At 44.0% G+C, this 18,600-nt stretch overlaps 1 protein-coding gene and 1 non-coding gene across 2 annotated transcripts in view; both read left to right on the top strand.

Moving 5' to 3' along the window:
- SHLD2 (shieldin complex subunit 2) overlaps positions 1–18,600 on the top strand; it is a 67,906-nt gene that overhangs the window by 20,047 nt on the left and 29,259 nt on the right. Inside the window, exon 5 of the mRNA XM_038744351.1 lies at positions 14,196–14,402. Coding sequence (XP_038600279.1) covers positions 14,196–14,402 — 207 coding nt within the window. The remainder of the gene's footprint in view (positions 1–14,195; positions 14,403–18,600) is intronic.
- On the top strand, positions 6,238–6,375 carry LOC119926368. Its single transcript, XR_005450250.1, has one exon. It is a non-coding gene; the product is annotated as a small nucleolar RNA SNORA7 (small nucleolar RNA).

The raw sequence follows: 18,600 nt of genomic DNA, 5'->3' as shown, positions 1-18,600 counted from the left end.
CTCAAACTGGGCTTCTTGCACAGACAGATAGCCACAATCAATCAATCAATCGTATTTATTGAGCGCTTACTGTGTGCAGAGCACTGTACTAAGCACTTGGGAAGTACAAGTTGGCGACATATAGAGACGGTCCCTCCCCAACAGCGGGCTCACAGTCTAGAAGGGGGAGATAGACAACAGAACAAAACATATTAACAAAATAAAATAAGTAGAATAAATATGTACAAGTAAAATAAATAGAGTAATAGAATCCTGGAACCTTCACAAGTTCCAGCTGCAGCCCAACTTGTACTTCCCAAGCGCTTAGTACAGTGCTGTGCACACAGTAAGCGCTCAATAAATACAATTGAATGAGTGAATTGAATGAATGATCTGCTCAAACTGGGCTTCTTGCACAGACAAATAGCCACAATCAATCAATCAATCATATTTATTGAGCGCTTACTGTGTGCAGAGCACTGTACTAAGCGCTTGGGAAGTACAAGTTGGCGACATATAGAGACGGTCCCTACCCAACAGCGGGCTCACAGTCTAGAAGGGGGAGACAGACAACAGAACAAAACATATTAACAAAATAAAATAAGTAGAATAAATATGTACAAGTAAATAAATAGAGTAATAGAATCCTGGAACCTTCTCAAGTTCCAGCTGCAGCCCAACTTGCACTTCCCAAGCGCTTAGTACAGTGCTGTGCACACAGTAATTCAATAAATACAATTGAATGAATGATCTGCTCAAACTGGGCTTCTTGCGCAGACGAATAGCCACAATCAATCAATCAATCAGTCGTATTTATTGAGCGCTTACTGTGTGCAGAGCACTGTACTAAGCGCTTGGGAAGTACAAGTTGGCAGCACATAGAGATGGTCCCTACCCAACAGTGGGCTCACAGTCTAGAAAACCACAAGCACAAATGAGAAGAAATAATTATAATATTATAAATAATTATAATAGTGCTATTTAAGTGCTTACTGTGGGGCGAGCCCTGGGCTAAGCTAGAAAACAAGCAAATTGGACGTAGTCCCTGTTCCACATGGGGCTCGATTTTCTTTCCAAAAAGTGGACTCTCCATCTCCATCCCCCCCATCTTACCTCCTTCCCTTCCCCACAACACCTGTATATATGTATATATGTTTGTACATATTTATTACTCCATTTATTTATTTATTTATTTTACTTGTACATATCTATTCTATTTATTTTATTTTGTTAGTATGTTTGGTTTTGTTCTCTGTCTCCCCCTTTGAGACTGTGAGCCCAATGTTGGGTAGGGACTGTCTCTATATGTTGCCAATTTGTACTTCCCAAGCGCTTAGTACAGTACTCTGCACATAGTAAGCGCTCAATAAATACGATTGATGATGATGATGACTTTAAAGTATTGATGTCAGAGTTTCAAAACCTTCTGCTTATTCATATTTGGCCAGAATATACTTGTGATTAAAACTGCTCCCTAGGTAAAGGAGCATCATATCTGATAGTCCACTAGTTTCTCTACCTTCAAAACCCTCTTAAAATCACATCTCCTCCAAGAGGCCTTCCCCGATTAAGCCATAATAATAATAATAATAATAATAATAATAATAATAATTACAGTACTTGTTAAGCCCTTACTCTGTGCCAAGCGCCGTTCTAAACACCGGGGTAGATACAACTTAATCAGGTTGGACGCAGGCCTCGTCCCACATGGGGCTCTCGGCTTCAAGCCCCATTTTACAAATGAGGGAACTGAGGCACAGAGAAGTGAAGTGACTTTCCCAAGGTCACACAGGAGACACGTGTATATATGTATATGCACCTGTATATATGTATATATGTTTGTACATATTTATTACTCTATTTATTTTACTTGTACATATCTATTCTATTTATTTTATTTTGTTAGTGTGTTTGGTTTTGTTCTCTGTCTCCCCCTTTTAGACAGTGAGCCCACTGTTGGGTAGGGACTGTCTCTATATGTTGCCAACTTGTACTTCCCAAGCGCTTAGTACAGTGCTCTGCACACAGTAAGCACTCAATAAATACGATTGATTGGTTGATTGATTGACGTGGCAGAGCGGGGATTAGAACCCACGATCTTCATTTCCCCAACCCACTCTCCTCTCTGCATTAGATATGCTCTTGGGAGTGGACCCCTTAAGGACTTTGATAGAACAGTGCTTGGCACATAGTAAGCGCTTAATAAATACCATTATTATTATCATCATTATTATTATTCACCCCAGCCCCACAGGACTTATGTATACATCTCTATACTCTAATATTTTCCCAATCTGTATTTTATTTTAGTATCCGTGTTCTCCTGTAGACAGTAAATTCCTTGTGGGTAGGGATCTTGGTTACCAACTCTTTTTAGTTGTGCGTTTCCAAGTGCTTAATCCAGTGTCCTGCACACAGAATGCTCTCCAATACCACTGATTGATAGATTAAAGCCAAGAAAGTATCTTTTAATAAATTGACACTCCCATGCACTCTGTAACATCCTCCTCTCCCAAAAGAGTTAAGGTGACCTTCAAAAGGTCAGTTTACATGCTGCAAATAGTTTACCAAAGATCAGGTCCCTCTTATTTAATCATTAAAAAACTATGCTTAGAATTTGTGATAAATCCGATTTCCCAATTGTACAAACAGCCATCCCTGATAGGCAAACTGAACGTTAATCCCAAAATGAACAGCTAGACACAGAAGCCACTGCGTGCTAAGCACCAACGTAGGTCACAACTGCTATGAAGTACACCTGAGTTATTTTCCTAGGATCCTTAATTTTGAAGTCAAAATGTTTACGAAAAATTCCCAGGGATTAAGTGCTAGGAGAGGATACGGTAGAGAAGAAGCAGCATAAATCCGTTTTTCCCAATTTCACTGAATTGCATATCGAGAAGGGAAAATTGCCTTTTCCTCAAATCGAAGCATTTTCAATAAAAAAAAAAAATTGAAGTAAGCTCTCCACCCCACTGCTCCACAACCATTCCTGCCCTTTCATCTCATTCATTCATTCAATCGTATTTATTGAACGCTTAGTGTGTGCAGAGCACTGGGAAGTACTGGGAATACACTGGGAAGTACTGGGAACGCTTGGGAAGTACAAGTTGGCAACATATAGAGACGGTCCCTACCCAACAGTGGGCTCACAGTCTCATGGGGATGTCCTGGGCAGTGGTGGCCGTAGTGAGGGACTGTTGCTGCCGAATTGTACTTTCCAAGCACTTAGTACAGTGCTCTGCACGCAGTAAGTGCTCAATAAATACGATTGAATGAATGATTTCGTTTCAAGGGAGAATGGCTTAGCCATCTAATACTGGGGGAGAAGAGGGGAGGCCCCAAAGAGAGAGAACTAGGGAACCGCCTAACCAAGCATACTAGAAAGGCCCTTCTCCCTTGAAATAAAATCACTACAGCCACCTCTGCCCAGGCAGGACTCCAGCTCCGTCTTTGGGGCCTCCCCAAGAGTAGACGGCCGGTCGTGGCTCCTGTTGCTGATTCTGGGGCACTCCCTTCCCTCGTCTGACTTCCCAGAAGATTCTTAAAAATGTGTCTGGGTGGAGGCATTCGCCTCCAGGGCCCCCCGGAGCTCAGGAAGAGAGCCGAGGCGGGAGACGGGGAGACGTCGGCTGTCCTGCTGCCTCCCATCCTGAGGGAAGTCTCAAGGGAGGTGGGGAGCGGACACAGAGCGCAACCTGGCAAGGGAGCTGTAACCCGGAATGCAGACAGATGGGAGGAAATTTCTGGGGAATAAACACGGAGCAGAGGTATGAGAAGCAGCGTGGGCCAGTGAATAGAGCACAGGCCCGGGAGTCAGAATGACCTGGGTTCTAATCCCGGCTGCACCATTTGTCTGCTGTGTGACCTTGGATAAGTCCCTTCACTTCTCTGCGCCTCAGTTCCTTCATCTCATCTTCATCTTCATCCTCCCTTCAAGGCCCTACTGAGAGCTCACCTCCTCCAGGAGGCCTTCCCAGGCTGAGCCCCCTCCTTCCTCTCCCCCTCTTCCCCCTCTCCATCCCCCCCGCCTTACCTCCTTCCCTTCCCCACAGCACCCATATATATGTATATGTGCTTGTTCGTATTTATTACTCTATTTATTTATTTTACTTGTACATGTCTATTCTATTTATTTTATTTTGTTAATATGTTTTGTTTTGTTCTCTGTCTCCCCCTTCTAGACTGTGAGCCCACTGTTGGGTAGGGACCGTCTCTATATGTTGCCAACTGGTACTTCCCAAGCTCTTAGTACAGTGCTCTGCACACAGTAAGCGCTCAATAAATATGATTGATTGATTGATTGATCTGTAAAATAGTGATCTACGCCATGAGCCCCATGTGGGACTGGTACTGTGTCCAACCCAATCTGCTTGTTTCCATGCCAGCATCCATTTAGTCATATTTATTGAGCGCTCACTGTGTGCAAGCACTGTACTAAGTGCTTGGGAAGTCCAAGTTGGCAACATCTAGAGACGGTCCCTACCCAACAACGGGCTCACAGTCTGTACAGTGTCTGGCACATAGTAAGCTCACACCAAATACCGCAGTTATTAATTATTATGAAGTGCAACAACAGAGCCTTGCCTGGAACTGCAGGTTTGGCCTTCCAGGAAGCTGAACCTTTCCCAAGAGCCCAGTACAGTGCATTGCGGTCAGTAGATGCTCCCTACTGCATGTCTCCCCGTAAACAAATCAGTATTACAATGTATACTTATTATTATTGTACTTGTTAAGTGCTACGTGCCAAGCACTGTTCTAAACACTGGGGTAGATATAAGTTCATCGGGTTGAACACAGTTCCTGTCCCACATGGGACTCACGCTCTCAATCTCCATTTTACAGATAAGAGAACGGAGGCATAGAGAAGCAAAGTGACAACACCGAAGAGTGAAGTGACTTGCCCAAAGTGATACAGCAGACAGGTGGTGGAGCCGGAATTAGAACCCAGGTCATTCTGACTCCCAGGGTAGATCTGCTCCTACCCTGCCCATATCACTCTGCAGGCATTTCTTCAGCACTCCCAGGGGCTAGCCCTCTGCCTCCCCAGATGCAAAACTTTTCTCTTATGGCATTTATTAAGCACTTACTATGTACAAAGCACTGGTCTAAGCACTGGGGAGGTTACAAGGTGATCAGGTTGTCCCACGGGGGACTCACAGTCTTAATCCCCATTTTACAGATGAGGGAACTGAGGCACAGAGAAGTTAAGTGACTTGCCCAAAGTCACACAGCTGACAATTGGCGGAGCCGGGGTTTGAACCCATGACCTCTGACTCCAAAGCCCGGGCTCTTTCCACTGAGCCACGCTGCTTCTCTTAATTGAAGATTAATTGATTGATTGATTGATTGATTGATTGATTGACTCACCCAAGGTGACACAGCAGACAAGTGGCAGAGTTGGGATTAGAAGCCATGACCTCTGATTCCCAGGCCCGTGCTCTGTCCACTGTGGCATGCTGTTTCATGATGTAGTTTTGATGAGCCAAATTGAATTACGGTAACCTCTCGATATCCCCCAGGGATCAACTAGAGAACCCCCATGAATGAGGTGGAACTGAGAATACCACCCGCATCAGATGGAAGCTTTACTCAAAGCATCAGAATTCATTCATTCAGTAGTACTGAGTGCGTACTGTGTGCAAAGCACTGAACTAAGCGCTTGAGAGAGTACTACATATCAATAAAAAGACATAGTCCCTGTCCACAACAAGCTTACAGTCTAGAGGTCATTCTAGCTCAGCCATTGTCAGTGGAAACTACACACAAAGCTTTAGCAAGTTACAGCTCATCCACCATGAGGGCTTTCAGGCCCAGGAGAGGAGGTGGCCAGGTGGGCCACTGAAGAGATGGGGCTATGGCTGCTGGGGACCAAAGAGAAGGTTTGGCCGGCCGTAAAGTCTGTGTCCACCCGTGAATTCGGGGCCCAGGCAACTGCACATAGGCAAGACCACAAATAATCCATCTGAGTACCCCAAGGGACTCCTGCGCTGTATTCAGTGGGGACTTAATTGGAGCAAAACTCAAGAAGCAGACATTTCTGCAGTGAGCGCTTTAAAGCTTTAATGTGTGAGGTGCAGGATTCAAATTGGCTCTGCCTAACAAGTCCCAAGAACAGTGAAACCTGGGAAAGTGTAAATGGAAAGAAATCGTGTCCATTTCAGAGGAAGGCTGCAGAGCAGTTTCCTTGGTGATTTGCCCAGTGTCGTTTTGTACCCTTGGCTTAGCTGCATTTAACCCATGCTGACACCTTTATCGACCCTCTCAGGATCGCACCTGGAGAGTTGCCGGTACTGTACCGGTCTCGGCCGTGGGAGAGAGAGTCAAGCAGAGGCATGCCCATTCCATTTCTAGCTTGGGCAGTGGCTAGCGAGTGGAAGATAATCTGCTAGGATTGAAGGAGAGAAGGGAAGTGAGGTAGGAAGGGGTAAGGGTATGGAGAGCTTTGAAGCCAATAGTGAGGAGTTTTTGTTTGTTACGGAGGTTGATAGGCAACCACTGGAGATTTTTGAGGAGCGGGGTGATAGGCCCAAAATGTAGAAAGATAATCGGGGCAGCAGAGTGAAGTATAGACTGAAGTGGGGAGAGACAGGAGGTTAAGAGATGAGAAAGGATGCTGATGCAGTAATCCAGTCGGGTCAGGATGAGAAATTGTACTAACATGGTAGTGGTTTGGATGGAGAGGAAAGGGCAGATCTTGGCATTGTTGGGAAGGTGAGACCGGCAGGTTTTGGTGACAGATTGGATATGTGGGGTGAATGGGAGAGTGGAGTCAAGGTTCATTCATTCAATCGTATTTATTGAGCGCTTACTGTGTGCAGAGCACTGTACTAAGTGCTTGGGAAGTACAAGTTGGCAACATATAGAGATGAGCCCTCCCCAACAGCGGGCTCACAGTCTAGAAGGGGGAGACAGACAACTGAACAAAACATATTAACAAAATAAAATTAATAGAATAAATATGTACAAGTAAAATAAATAGAGTAATAAATATGCACAAACATATATACAGGTGCGGTGGGGAGGGGAAGGAGGTAAGGCGGGGGGGAGGGGGAGGGGGAAGAGGGGGAGAGGAAGGAGGGAAACCTTTTGTCCATGTGGGACAGAGACTTTTTTAATGGCATTTGTTAAACACTTACTTCATTCATTCATTCAATTGTATTTATTGAGCGCTTACCGTGTGCAGAGCACTGTACTAAGCGCTTGGGAAGTACAAGTTGGCAAAGGTTGCAGGCTTGTGAGACGGGAAGGATGGTAGTGCCATCCACAGTGATGGGAAAGACAGGGAGAGGACAGGGTTTGGGAGGGACGATAAAGAGCTCTGTCTTGGACATGTTGAGTTGAAGGTGGCGGGAAGACATTGAGTTGTCCTGCAGGCAGGAGGAGATGCGAACCTGGAGGGAGGGAGAGAGAACAGGGGAGGAGATATAGATTAAGAAGCAATGCTTCTTAAGTATTCTCTCCCAATCACATCTTACTCTGTGCAGAGCACTATACTCACTCAGTAAATACTACTGATTGATTGATGAGCGAGAACCTCTAAAAGATCATGAAGCAAAGAGGCAAAAACTGCTAGGAACTGCAAACAGCATGGGTCAGTATCACGGGTTGTCCAGACTGTAGACCTTGTATTGGCCTTGTCATCCATGTTTGCACCCAGAGACAATCTTCACAATCAGTGAAGTGAATGAAAAAGACAGTCCTCTAGACTGTAAGTCTGTTGTGAACAAGGAATGTGTCTGTTAACTCTGTTGTATTGTACTCTCCCAGGTGTTTTGTACAGTGCTATGCACGTAGTAAGCACTCAGTAAATACCAATGATTGATTCTGATGTGTCACTATACAAAAGGCTCAATTAGCAGACCTGGCTATCATCGGCTCTGCTTTGCTCTGGGGCTTTTTTTTTTTTAATGGCATTTGTTAGGCACTTACTATGTGTCATAAGTGCCGGGATAGATATAAGCTAATCAGGTTGAACGCAGTCCGTGTCCCACATTGGCTCAAGGTCTTAATCCCTATTTTCCAGATGAGATAACTGAGATGCAGAGAAATTAAGTGACTTGCCCAAAGTCACACAGCAGGCAAGTGGCGGAGCAGGGATTAGAACCCAGATCCTTCTAACTCCCAGGCCAGTGCTCTATCCATTAGGCCACACCGCTTCTCGGGCCACGCTACTTCCAGCTACACTGTAAGAAACACAATAAACCTGTTGTCGTTGCTTAGCGGATAGAGCACGGGCCTGAGAGCCAGAAGGTCATGGGTTCTAATCCCGGCTCCACCACTTGTCTGCTGTGTCACCTTGGGCAAGTCACTTTGCTTCTCCGTGCCTCAGTTACCTCTTCTGTGAAATGGGGATTGAAGCCGTGAGCCCCATGTGGGACAGGGATTGTGTCTGACACCATTTGCTTGTATCTACCCAAGCGCTTAGTACAGTGCCTGGAATATAGCGCTTAGCAAATACTATTATTTTATCATTATTATTATTATTATTATTAAATATCAAACCATATTGGCTTATTTTACAGAAATAAATGACCACCAGCATTGTAGGATTGACGAGGTGGTCAAAATCTGTCACCCTTCAGAAGGTGTGATGGAAGCAGCATGGCTTTGGGGAAGCAGCGTGGCTCAGTGGAAAGAGCCCGGGCTTTGGAGTCAGAGTTCATGGGTTCGAATCCCGGCTCCGCCAATTGTCAGCTGGGTGACTTTGGGCAAGTCACTTAACCTCTCTGCGCCTCAGTTACCTCATCTGTAAGCTCACCTCCTCCAGGAGGCCTTCCCAGACTGAGCCCCTTCCTTCCTCTTCCCCTCTTCCCCTTCTCCATCCCCCCATCTTACCTCCTTCCCTTCCCCACAGCACATGTATATATGTTTGTACATATTTATTACTCTATTTATTTATTTATTTATTTTACTCATACATATCTATTCTATTTATTTTATTTTGTTAGTATGTTTGGTTTTGTTCTCTGTCTCCCCCTTTTAGACTGTGAACCCACTGTTGGGTAGGCACTGTCTCTATATGTTGCCAATTTGTACTTCCCAAGCGCTTAGTACAGTGCTCTGCACACAGTAAGCGCTCAATAAATACGATTGATTGATTGATTGATTGTGAGCCCCCCCGTGGGACAACCTGATCACCTTGTAACCTCCCCAGCGCTTAGAACAGTGCTTTGCACATAGTAAGCGCTTAATAAATGCCATCATTATTATTATTTTTATGATTATCCCCTGCCCAAACCCATCCTGAGCTGTTTTTCCCAGGCCCTCCTTCTTCAGATAGTATTGGTCTTGCAACCACAATGCCCTTTTGGACTGGGCACATACACAGCAGCTCTAGGCCTCCCTTCTGGGATAGGGTCCGACCTCTTGGCCAGCCACCATACAAACAGGAAAGCTCGCTTTCAGAAATTTCCCTTCTGGAGGAGGGCCTGGCTTCTTAGCCAGCTATTCTAAAGTCCGGAAGGCAAGTCCCGCACGGAATAGACAGCCCGGGGCATCGGTCACTACGTTACCAAATAGGCAGCAGTCCTGTTTGAATCTCACCGGAAAACTAAACAGCTCTATTTAGGAACACGTTGCTCTTCCTAAAAGGGGAAGGAAGCTAGAAAAAAAAAAAAAAGCCTGCTAAAAATGGCCCACCACACCCAAGCCAGACTCAATTTTGGGGTGCAAAAGCAACAGCAAGCCATACCTTTTCTATACATGGTTGTGTCGAGAGGATCATCAGCCCACAGGGTTAAAATCTCACCATCAGTCTTGGTTGTTATTGGCAGGGGACGTCTGCTAATCCTAATGTTTTGTAGAGAAACAGCATGGTTTAGTGGACAGAGCACGGGCCTATGAGTCAGGAGGACCTGGGTTCTAATCCCGGCTTCGCCACATGTTTGCTGTGTGACCTTGAGCAAGTCACTTCACTTCTCTGAGCCTCAGTTCCCTCATCTGTAAAATGGGGATTAAGGGTGTGAGCCCCCATGGTGGGACAGGGACTGTGTCCAACCTGATTAACTTGTATCCATCCCAGTGCTTAGAGCAGTCTTTGGCACATTCATTCATTCAATTGCATTTATTGAGCGCTTACTGTGTGCAGAGCACTGTATTAAGCGCTTGGGAACTACAAGTCATTCATTCGTTCATTCAATCGTATTTATTGAGCGCTTACTGTGTGCAGAACACTGTACTAAGCGCTTGGGAAGTACAAGTTGGCAACATATAGAGACGGTCCCTACCCAACAGTGAGCTCACAGTCTAGAAGTCGGCAACATATAGAGACAGTCCCTACCCAACAACGGGCTAAGTGCTTAACAAGAACCATAATTATTATTATTATTACTCTCCCAAGTGTTTAGCACAGTACTCTGCACATAGTAAGCACTCAATAAATGCCATTGATCGATTGGAACCCAAAGGACAATTATACATATGTTCTGGAGTTGGCACCTGGGTCTAACCCGATTTGCTTTTATTCATTCATTCATTCATTCAATCGCATTTATTGAGCACTTACTGTGTGCAGAGCACTGTACTAAGCGCTTGAGAAGTACAAGTTGGCAACATATGAAGACGGTCCCTACCCAACAACGGGCTCACAGTCTAGAAGGGGGAGACAGACAACAAAACAAACCAAAGCAAAACAAAAAACATGTGGTCAGGTGTCAAGTCATCAGAATAAATAGAAGTAAAGCTAGAAGCACATCACTGACAAAATAAATAGTACATATGTACAAGTAAAATAGAGTAATAAATCTGTACAAAGATTTTATACACCCCAGCTCTTAGTACAGTGTCTGGCACATAGTAACAAATACCATCACCATCATTATTATTATTATCTTCTCAGGTCAGGCCATTTCGATGAATGCTTCTCAACTCTTCCTTTTTATCGTCGGCTTCTAAGCCGTCTCTTCTTAGGAGCCCACCTGAAGGCAAGAGTTCTCCTCCTGCCTCAGTGACTGATGTTCTGGAAAAGAAAAATGGGGAGCCCAACATTTGAAGTACAGCTGAGAATATATTACTGTTTTGCCCAACTGGTGCGGGCAAACTGTGTGGATTTAATTCAGAGCCAATGCCTCAAGCAAATGTAGGCGACATATGGTCACAGTCAAAATACTGATGGTGGGTGGATGACTGAAATGAATTAAGCTTTCTCACTGCTCCTGAAGTAAACACATAGTAAGCTTTCAGCCTAAGCTTCCTCCCTGAAGAATTGTCTTCCATAAAAGATTTAATGCAGCATTAATTGTCCTATGACAAATAAGTATATTTAATACTACTGCAGACTGTGTGTAAAGTAGCCCATCTAAAACCAATATTTATGAGTACATACTGCCTCAAATCACACAGATGCTGATAATAATAATAATGGTATTTGTTAAGCGCTTACTATGTGCAAAGCACTGTTCTAAGCGCCGGGGAGGTTACAAGGTGATCAGGTTGTCCCTTGGGGGGCTCACAGTTTTCATCCCCATTTTACAGATGAGGGAACTGAGACACAGAGAAGTGAAGTGACTTGCCCAAAATCACGCAGCTGACAGTTGGCGGAGCCAGGATTTGAACCCATGACCTCTGACTCCAAAGCCCAGGCTCTTTCCACTGAGCCACGCTAATAGTGATAAAAAATTATGACTCCTACATGGTGACTCATAGTCTAATTCCAAACATTGTTACAGGGAGAGGGAAAGTTGCCTAGGAAACAACACAAGCTTTAACTGTTCATTACCAAGGCTGGATACTGTCCATTCCAATTCCACACGTTCAGTGAGGAAAATTCGTTCAGCAAAATTGAGGAAAGAGTGCCTTGGATATTCAGGAGTATTTTTGGGGCCACTTATCAGCTGTGTGATTTTGGGCAAGTCACTTAACTTCTCTGTGCCTCAGTTACCTCATCTGTAAAATGGGGGCTGAGAGTGTGACCCCCACATGGGACAACCTGATTGCCGTGTATGTATCCCAGCTCTTAGAACAGTGCTTGGCACATAGTAAGCACTTAGCAAATACCATCATTATTATTTTGAAAACGTTTGCCAAAGTTAAGCAAGGTAGGTATGGATTACCTACCGTGTATGGATTAGAGAAGCAGAGTGGCTCAGTGGAAAGAGCATGGGCTTTGGAGTCAGAGGTCGTGGGTTCAAATCCCGGCTCCGCCAATTGTCAGCTCTGTGACTTTGGGCAAGTCACTTCACTTCTCTGTGCCTCAGTTCCCTCATCTGTAAAATGGGGATTAAGATTGTGATCCCCACGTGGGACAACCTGATCACCTTGTAACCTCCTCAGCGCTTAGAACAGTGCTTTGCACATAGTAAGCACTTAATAAATGCCATTATTATTATTATTATTACACAGCTGAGGGTGGTTTAGACCATACAAAGAAACCTCAAAAACTTAGGAGGAAAACGGGGTAGTTTGGTAGGGCTGTTTTTCTCCAAGTACCTATGTCGTACTGATAGCCAACTAAAGTCAGGAAAGCAAATTAAATAATGCGGAGAGAGCTGCATATAGCTTGAGCAGAGGGACTTTCAGTGATGGAGAATGTCTGACTCAGCAGGAGAAGTGGAATACAAGGGAAGCTGCCAAGCTGTTTAGCCAAGTGGGTTTATTTCTCATTTTTTTTCCAAAATGCCCTAATGCTTTCTTAATTCCCGTTTTTGAAAGATCATCAAAGAAAACGGGTCACAGGTGGTTATGGTATTCTTTGTGTGGGTGCTTGGATTTAGCGGACATTTAGCTGCCTTTCTCCTTCGGGAGCCAGGTTTTAGAGTTCTGAGTGAGGATCCACTCTTATCTCCAAGGTGCATTTCCTGCATGATTATAATAATAATAATAATGGTATTTGTTAAGTGCTCACCATGCCAGGCACTGTACCTTAGTGGCAGATCCAAATACACCAGGAAGGACAAAGTCCCTGTCTCATGTGGGGCTCACAGTTTCAATCCCCATTTTGCAGACGGAGTAACTGAGGCCCGGAGATGTGTAAGTGACTTGCCCAAGGTCACACAGCAGACAAGTGGCAGAGTCAGGATTAGAACCCATGACCTTCTGACGCCCAGGCCCATGCTCTATCCACTATGCATGCTGCTTCTCATTGTTCTGATTGTTAAACCAGTGTTCCTCAGCAAATATCTCTACAAAAATAATTTCTGCCTCTTATACTGGGCTCTCAGACTTCTGGAAAATGAATTGATGCCGTCAAAAGAGCCACAGTTGTGAGAAGGAACCGTGACTTGAAATATAAATAGGAGGATTTTCCCGAACTATGTTGATGTGATGATCCTCATGCTTCCGTTGTCATTAATTTTAAAATTTTAATCTGTTAGTGAAAAATAAGTCACTCTTCTGACTGAAATGTCAGGTTCAAAAATCAATGCCTTGCTGTGTAAGTGAGTATCCATTTCAGTCAATCAATCAATTGTATTTATTGAGCACAGAGCACAGTTCTAATGAATTATACAGTTCGGCTTCATGGAATGTTTCTAAGGGTGTCCTTCAAAGTTTCATCTGAAATGTAAAGGAGATGGAGGAAAACTTAATAAAAGAACTGTAATTGAAAACCAAAACACTGATTGTTCCAGTGCTTAAGTGGACATACAACTTTCAAGTATCTTTTCCTGATACACCTTCTGTCAGTGTTTTCCTAAACAAAGTTGTAAAATCTTCCAAATTCAATTAGTTCTTATTTTGACATTCCAAAGCTTAACACCCAAAGTTACCACAAAACCGAATTTACTCCTAGGTATGTTTACCTAATTCTAGTAAAAAGCTCTTTCTGAAAAGGAGGATAATTTTTTCATTACTTACTGAAAATTGGATAAGGGCAGTAATTCAAGAAGACAGCTACCTAAACAATAGTTAAGAATTACAGTTGTCAGAGGTTAAATACTCCAACCTGTTTTTCTAAAATATTCCATTCTTCCTGCAGGCACCAAATCGCTAATCGTTAAAGAAGAGCTCTGTATCCTTGTGGTAAATAGTTCAATTGAACTAGAATTGTTCAGAAGAACAAAAAGGAATTAAAAGAACAAACCTTCTTGCTGGAAACAGTTTACAGACTTACTTTGGTGTTCTAATTAACCTTGTGGCATTCTCAGTTCAGAGATGGAAAATAGCTGCTTTCCAGAATGACAACAGATTCTAAAAAAGTGCTTTATCAGTCATTCAGACGTTATTTCTCATCCATGATTTCTTATTTATGTTGTCCTTTTTTTGTGCTTGTTTTTAAGATCACATTTGGGAATTTAAATATCTCCTGGCTCAGTGCAGTTCTATCTCAGGAGAATTAGAATTACATACCACCCCGTGGTCCTCGTGTGAGTGCCTGTTTGACGACGATAAAAGGGCAGTTGAATTCAAAGCAAAATTCCAACAAAATGAAAGGAACATTGTGAAGATCTCAGACATTTCAACCCACCTGGAGGAGAAGTGTTCAGGTGAGAATTTTCTGTGAAACGCATTGTTATCCAAGAGTGTAAATTGTGAGTGTAATTATGGAATAGAAACTGCCGTGTAATTGGTGTGAATTGAAACCTGAGACTACGTCAATCCATCAGTCATGTTTATTGAGCGCTTACTGTGTGCAGAGCACTATATTATGTGCTTGGGAGAGTACAATACAGCAGCCTTCCCCAATTAAGCCTTCTTTTCCCTGGCTTGCTCTCCCTTCTGTGTCATCGATACACTTGGATCTGTGACACTTGGACATTTGATATTTGCCCCATCCCCACCTCCAAAACACGTATGTGCATATCTTTAAACTACATATTATAAATTATTTATTTATTCAGATTAATGTCTATCTTCCCCTCTAGACTGTAAGCTCGTTATGGGCAGGAAAAGTGTCTTCTGGTCTCCCAAGCACTTAGTACAGTATAATAAATGCTCAATAAATATCATTCATTGATCGATGGGGATTAAGACTGTGAGCCCCACGTGGGACAACCTGATCACCTTGTATCCCCCCCAGAACTTAGAACAGTGCTTTGCGCATAGTACACACTTAAAAAATAATAATAATAATAATGGCATTTATTAAGCGCTTACTATGTGCAAAGCATTGTTCTAAGCACTGGGGAAGTTACAAGGTGATCTGGTTGTCCCACGGGACGCTCACAGTCTTCATCCCCATTTTACAGATGAGGGAACTGAGGCCCAGAGAAGTGAAGTGACTTGCCCAAAGTCGCACAGCTGACAGTTGGCGGAGCTGGGATTTGAACCCATGACCTCCGACTCCAAAGCCCGGGTGCTTTCCACTGAGCCACGCCGCTTCTCCAAATGCCATCGTTATTATTATATATTTCCTGCCCACCGGACGCTTACAGTGTAGAAGGGGAGAAAGACATTAAAATAAATTACAGATAGATCCATAAGTGCTGCGGGGCTGAGGGAGGGAGGCAAAAATTCACGAGCAAGGCAGAGCAGAAGAGGGAGAGGGGAAGCGGGCGTATTTGGGGAAGGCCGATTGGAGGAAATGTGCTTTTAATAAGGCTTTGAAGGTGGGGAGGGTGGGGGACTGTTGGTTATGAAGGAGGAGGGCATTCCAGGCCAGAGGCAGGATGTGAGCAAGAGGTTACGAGCGAGATAGAAGAGATTGAGATGCAGTGCGCAGGTTAATGTTAGAAGAGCAAAATGAGCATGTTGGGTTGTGGTAGGAATTCAGCGAGGTAAAATAGGAGGGGGCAAGGTGATTGAGTGCTTTAAAGCCAGTGGTAAGGAGTTTCTGTTTGTCGCGGAGGTGGATGGACAATCAATCAATCAGTCGTATTTATTGAGCGCTTACTGTGTGCAGAGCACTGTACTAAGCACGTGGGAAGTACAAGTTCGCAACATATAGAGACGGTCCCTACCCAACAGTGGGCTCACAGTCTAAAAGACTGGAGGCTCTTGAGGAGTGGGGAAACACAGGCTGCATGGCTCAGTGGAAAGAGCCCGGGCTTTGGAGTCAGAGGTCATTTTGTTTGTTTGTTTTTGATGACACTTGTTAAGCGCTTACTATGTGCAAAGCACTGTTCTAAGCGCTGAGCACTGTTCTGAGGTCATGGGTTCAAATCCCAGCTCCGCCAATTGTCAGCTGTGTGACTTTAGGCAAGTCACTTCACTTCACTGGGCCTCAGTTACCTCATCTGGAAAATGGGGATGAAGACTGTGAGCCCCACCGTGGGACAACCTGATCACCTTGTAACCTCCCCAGCACTTAGAGCAGTGCTTTGCACGTAGAAGTGCTTAATAAATGCCATCATTATTATTAAAATGATCCGGTCAGCAGATCTGGAGTTGGGAGAGACAGGAGGCAGGGAGGTCAGCAAGGAAGCTGTCCTCCTTTTACCACAGGCCAGTTTGAATGGACTCACTCAGCGATGAGAAGATGGTGCATTGTTCAATCAATCAATCAATCAATCGTATTTATTGAGCGCTTACTGTGTGCAGAGCACTGTACTAAGCGCTTGGGAAGTACAAGTTGGCAACATATAGAGACGGTCCCTACCCAACAGTGGGCTCACAGTCTAGAAGGGACTTTAGAAGACACAGTCTTTCTCAGCATCAGTATCAACAGCCACGGTTGAGTGCCTGCTGTGCTAACCATTTGAAGAATATGCCGTGGAGCTGAAGCCAGGGTCTGTGCCCTTAGGAAGCGTTTACTTTAATGGGAAAAATGACTAGACATATTTATAATGAATAGTTAAAACAGCATTTTGTATAATGCCAGGCGTATAGCCATTAGGAGAGCAGCGTGGCTCAGTGGAAAGAGCCCGGGCTTTGGAGTCAGAGGTCATGGGCTCAAATTCCGGCTCTGCCAATTAGCTGTGTGACTTTGGGCGAGTCAGTTAACTTCTCTGTGCCTCAGTGACCTCATCTGTCAAATGGGGATTAAGACTGTGAGCCCCCCGTGGGACAACCTGATCACCTTGTAACCTCCCCAGCGCTTAGAACAGTGCCTTGCACATAGTAAGCACTTAATAAATGTCATCATTATTGTTATAATTATTATCAATAAATCCGATTGAAAGAATACAATAAAACAATAGATACGATTGAATGAATGAATCAGAGGTCTTTTGAGAAACTTCCTGTTCATAAAGTCACTTCTGTTTACAAATTCTCATTTTTCCCAAGTGGCCCAAAAATTTGCTCTGAGCTTTTTAATGTATTTAAAAACAAACTCCCCTAACTTCAAAGAGGTTTCAATAGAAAGTCATCCCTGATGAACAGAAATTTTCAAAAACACCTAACATCATTCATTCATTCAGTCGCATTTATTGAGCGCTTACTGTGTGCAGAGCGCTGTTCTAAGCGCTGGGGTGGGTATAGGGTAATCAGGTTGTCCCACGTGGGACTCACGCTTTTAATCCCCATTTTACAGATGAGGTAACTGAGGCCCAGAGAAGTTCAGTGACTTGCCCAAGGTCACACAGCAGACAAGTGGCAGAGCCAGCATTAGAACCCACGATCTCTGACTCCCAAGCCTATGCTCTTTCTAATAAGCCACACTGCTTCCAAACCCATTTCCTCTTCCAAATCTCGTCTTCCACCTCCTTCTGAGCAGTAATAATAATAATGATGGCATTTATTAAGTGCTTACTATGTGCAAAGCACTGTTCTAAGCGCTGGGGAAGTTACAAGGTGATCAGGTTGTCCCACGTGGGGCTCACAGTCAATCCCCATTTTACAGATGAGGTAACTGAGGCACGGAGAAGTTAAGTGACTTGCCCAAAGTCACACAGTACTGGGCACAATCCTGTTTGAGACTGAAAAATCACTCCAAGTGAGTTGTTATGGACAAGATGTGAGCAGATAAGAGGCCTTGGCCAATTTTCCAAATTGTTATATGCGGTCTTGGCCATTATTGCATTTGGCTGAAGGACTAATGAAGGGAACAAGGCAACACATTCACATGCCCAGGCTACTAGCCTTTGGGCTGATGAGTAAATAAGATAGCAAAATAGTTCTTGAGATAAAGCCATGCAATATCAGGGGGAAATATCTTCCATTACTAACATTGTTCTGTCAACTAGACAGTTAACTTCCTGATAAAATTAAGATGAATCGAGCAGAATTTGAAGGCTAGATTTAGATTTCATAACTGGCAGTCATATAGCCATGGATGGAAAATTTGCCCCTAATTACTATTGAAAATGCAGGTGCCAGTTTTTCATTTTTAAAAAGGGGGTTGCAAGGCTCTCCACCAGCTGCTCCCTCTTACCTAGTTTTTTGGGGGGTTTTTTTTCTATGGTATCTTTTAAGTGCTAGGCACTGTACTAAGCGCTGGGGTAGTCTAATCAAGTTGGACACTGTCCATATCCCACAGAGGACTCACAGTCATAATCCCCATTTTACAAATGAGGTAACTAAGGCACAGAAAAGTAAAGCAACTTGCCTAATATCACATAGCAGATGAGGGACAGAGCCAGAATTAGAACCCAGGTCCTTCCGACTTGTAAAAAGTCACCTCTTCCACGAGGCATTTCTAATTAATCCCCTCACCTTTTCAGTCATATCACCTGCGTGGCCACCCTAGCACTTCTGTGGATTTATCTATTTGCTATTGATTTACTTGTCTTGTTTTGTTGTCTGACTGAGCCCCCTCCTTCCTCTCCCTCTCCTCCCCCTCCTCCCCGCCTTACCTCCTTCCCT

Source organism: Tachyglossus aculeatus, chromosome 3 (genome assembly GCF_015852505.1).
Source record: "Tachyglossus aculeatus isolate mTacAcu1 chromosome 3, mTacAcu1.pri, whole genome shotgun sequence".
In the NCBI taxonomy this organism is placed as follows: Eukaryota; Metazoa; Chordata; class Mammalia; order Monotremata; family Tachyglossidae; genus Tachyglossus; species Tachyglossus aculeatus.
This window is presented reverse-complemented; position numbering and strand designations above follow the sequence as displayed.